At 38.9% G+C, this 3,369-nt stretch overlaps 1 protein-coding gene across 1 annotated transcript; it reads right to left on the bottom strand.

Moving 5' to 3' along the window:
• Positions 1 to 840: 840 nt before the first annotated feature.
• On the bottom strand, positions 841 to 3,369 carry LOC101435627 (olfactory receptor 51E2). Its single transcript, XM_058305824.2, is given in 2 exon segments — positions 841 to 2,406; positions 2,409 to 3,369. Coding segments are annotated over 2 exon segments (1,026 nt in total). The 5' UTR covers positions 3,325 to 3,369; the 3' UTR covers positions 841 to 2,296.

Below are 3,369 nucleotides of genomic sequence, written 5' to 3'. Positions count from 1 at the left end.
TTTATCCACTCAAACCCTCCACCCAAGACTTGTTCAGGGAAGCTACAGAGGAAATACATAGAGCCAGTGATTAGAGTGGGATTTCAGATGCTCATCAGAGTTGCTCAACAATAAAAAGGGACTAGCCTTACTTAAGATAAGATGCATTGAGCATCATGATAATATAGCCTGTGCATGTATCCAAAATTTTCTAATTCTGTATCCAAGTGTGCCTAGTTTCTAAAAAGTCAATTAAGTAATATAGACCTTATAGGCTTTAATTTCCAGAAAGAAAGGAGACTGAATGTGTATTCAAAGTTACATCCACACAGAATGTGGGCAATATGTTAATTCGAGTTTACCTGGAATGCGGGGGATATATTAAGTCAAAACCTATCTGGTTCTCAGACAAATACTTAAAACTCTAAGAAACTTAAAAAGACAAGTCTTTTTATTTTCATAAAAGCACCGTTTGACTCCCTCACACTCACATCCTCTGTATAAACGGGACCCAGAAATCCTTTTTGGGACTCATGTTTTTGGGCAGGAGTCCCTGGGCCCGGCTGGTCATTTATAAATTTTTCCTTCTCAGGAGTATTCCTGAGTCCTGGTCTTCAATATATGATCATTAAATCTCTCTTTCCACAACAATGACGGTTATACAAACACATATCTTGTTAGGTTTCCTATGCTGGTGGGAAAGAAGACTAGGGAAACTCTCATATCTCCAATTTTGAGGTTATAGGAGTCTATAAAAAAATGTAATAGTAATTAGCATAAAATTTTGCAAAATTTGATAAAATTAATAAAACTTTATTTCATCTTATATTTAAGTTCAAAAACAGACAATATAACGTTCCATATATTCAAAGTATTGGACAGATACAGGATGCACTAAGAAAAAAGAAAAGAAATAGATGTGAGAGATGAATACACAAAAATGATTTCCCTTGTTCTGAAAACAAGCAGGTTGTTAGATTGTCAAAATTGGCTGTAAAGCATGAAGACTAATCTGGGTTTGTTGCTTAAAAACAAGGACAGGGTTTTCTCTGAACACAAATACAAAGCCATCCCGTTTAGTGCACAGCAGGGAGAAAACAGGATTTGCAAAGGCAGATGTTTAACAGGAAGCAATATAACAAGGTAGTTAAGACTTATGGCTTCGATCATCAAATTTAGTTTCAACTCTTGGGAACTTAGTTGCTGTGTGACTTAGTTGCTTCACCTTGCTAATAATGTCAGCCTCATTTCTCTTTGTTATTTTAAGGAGACAAAAATGGCATATACTCCATAAAATTGTTGTAAAGATTAGATGAAACCTGTAAAACACTTTTCATGGAAACTGGAATGCAGTAAGCACTCAAGAGGTGTTATTTAACATTATAATTAAAGGTTAGATAAATTCTCAAGTAATGCAACAGTGAAGACTATCTATCTCTGGCTTCCATAAATTATCAGTTCCATTTTCCCAATTTTCAAAGTTGTACATATCAGCTAGACAAGAACTCTGTAAAAAAGAAAATCAGAAAGTAAGGACAAAAATGAATCACTAGTAATTGAACACATTTCTTTTTGAGGCATGCATTGTTTTCAGATTTGTTTCAATCATGGTATTGTTAACATTATAAGCATGTTTCCTTCAATAGCAGAGTCTTTTTATAGATTATTAAAGGCTACCTAATATTCCATTAGGTGGTGGTCCATACTTTATTATTCCTGATATTAATTTATTATACCCTAGGGTTTCTAACATATAACTACTTCAAATAATGGTTTAACAAGCATATTTTATTGAATTTTTTCTGCATTTAGGGCTATTTTGTGAGAGTAATTTCCAAAAGTGAGATTACAGCACTAATGAATATAACTTTAAAAAAAAATCTTGCTACATATTGTCAAATTACTTTTCAAAGATTTTGTACAGTTTACACCATCAGCTATGATTCTTAGAATGTTTTAATGCAACTTTACTTTCATTGTGAGTTTTCATTAATTGAAACTTCTAATTATATAGACAAAGGATGTTTCCTGATTACTGTTTTAGTATGTGTTTTTGGATTACTAATCAGACAATATTTCCTGTTTCAAAGCCAGTTGTATTTTATGACATTTTCCCTTATGCTCTTTTAATATTTATTGGGGGCGTTGGTGGATTTCCTAATTTAATTTTTTATAGACTAAGGAGATCAGTAACTTTTTTACTTATGCAAGGGTCCCACCATAACCTCCAAAACATACTTTGGCACCCTGAGCAGAGACAGAATTTAGAGGCTGAACCAGGAAAAAAAGGCACTGATGTTCTTGTGGGCACCAGGAACTAAGCTAATATTAGGAAATGATTGTATCCAGCCATTAAAGATAAGAGGAAGTGGTATGGGAAGAATCGCCTGCTTCCCACTGTCTGAAGGTCCTTGTCACAGTTGATCTGAACATGACCAGCACCCGTGTTCTGATCTGTTTGGTCTTGGCACCATAGATGATGGGATTGACCACTGGAGGCAGAAGCAGGTAGACATCACCCATGAGAACACACACAATAGGACTGAGGCTGTTTCCAAAACGGTGCACCACTGAAAGGCCAATGAGCGGCACATAGAAAGCCAGTACCACACTGATGTGTGACACACAGGTCCCAAAGGCCTTGGCTCGCTCTGACTTGGAAGGTAGTTGTAGAACAGTTCGTATAATCAGAAAATAAGACAGGGAGATGAACACGACATCCACGCCCATGACCAGCAGGATGGCAGTAAGACCGTACACCACATTGGGCATAGTGTCTGCACTGGCCAACTTCATCATGTCCTGGTGCACACAGTAGGAGTGCGAGAGTTCATTTTTGCTGCAGAAGGCCAGTCGCTTGATGAGCAGAGGCAGTGGGAAAAAAAAGAGGGATCCACGGACCACGGCCACAATGCCAATCTGGGCTGTTACCGTATTGTTGAGCACAGCAGCATGGCGCAAGGGGTGGCAGATGGCCACATAACGGTCAAAGGCCATGGCCAACAGGATGGTGGATTCAACAGCTGAGAGAGTGTGAATGAAGAACATCTGAGCAAGGCAGGCATCAAAGGTAATTTCCCGGGAGTCAAACCAGAAGAGGGCAAGGATCTTGGGCATGGTGGCTGTGGATAAGGCCAGATCGATGACTGCCAGCATGCAGAGGAAGAGGTACATGGGAGCATGCAGGCTGCGCTCTGTCCTTATGATGAAGACCACAATGCAGTTTCCAAATACTGCCACGACATACATTGAAAGCAGGGGAAAGCCGATCCAGAAATGGGCTTTTTCTAGTCCCGGGATACCGATAAGCACAAAGGTGGCATGTGTGAAGTTGCAAGGAATCATAGTTGGCACTGAGGAGGCAGGCCTGGAGTGATGAGGTCACACTGG

This window comes from Dasypus novemcinctus, chromosome 10 (assembly GCF_030445035.2).
Source record: "Dasypus novemcinctus isolate mDasNov1 chromosome 10, mDasNov1.1.hap2, whole genome shotgun sequence".
Lineage (NCBI taxonomy): Eukaryota > Metazoa > Chordata > Mammalia > Cingulata > Dasypodidae > Dasypus > Dasypus novemcinctus.
This window is presented reverse-complemented; position numbering and strand designations above follow the sequence as displayed.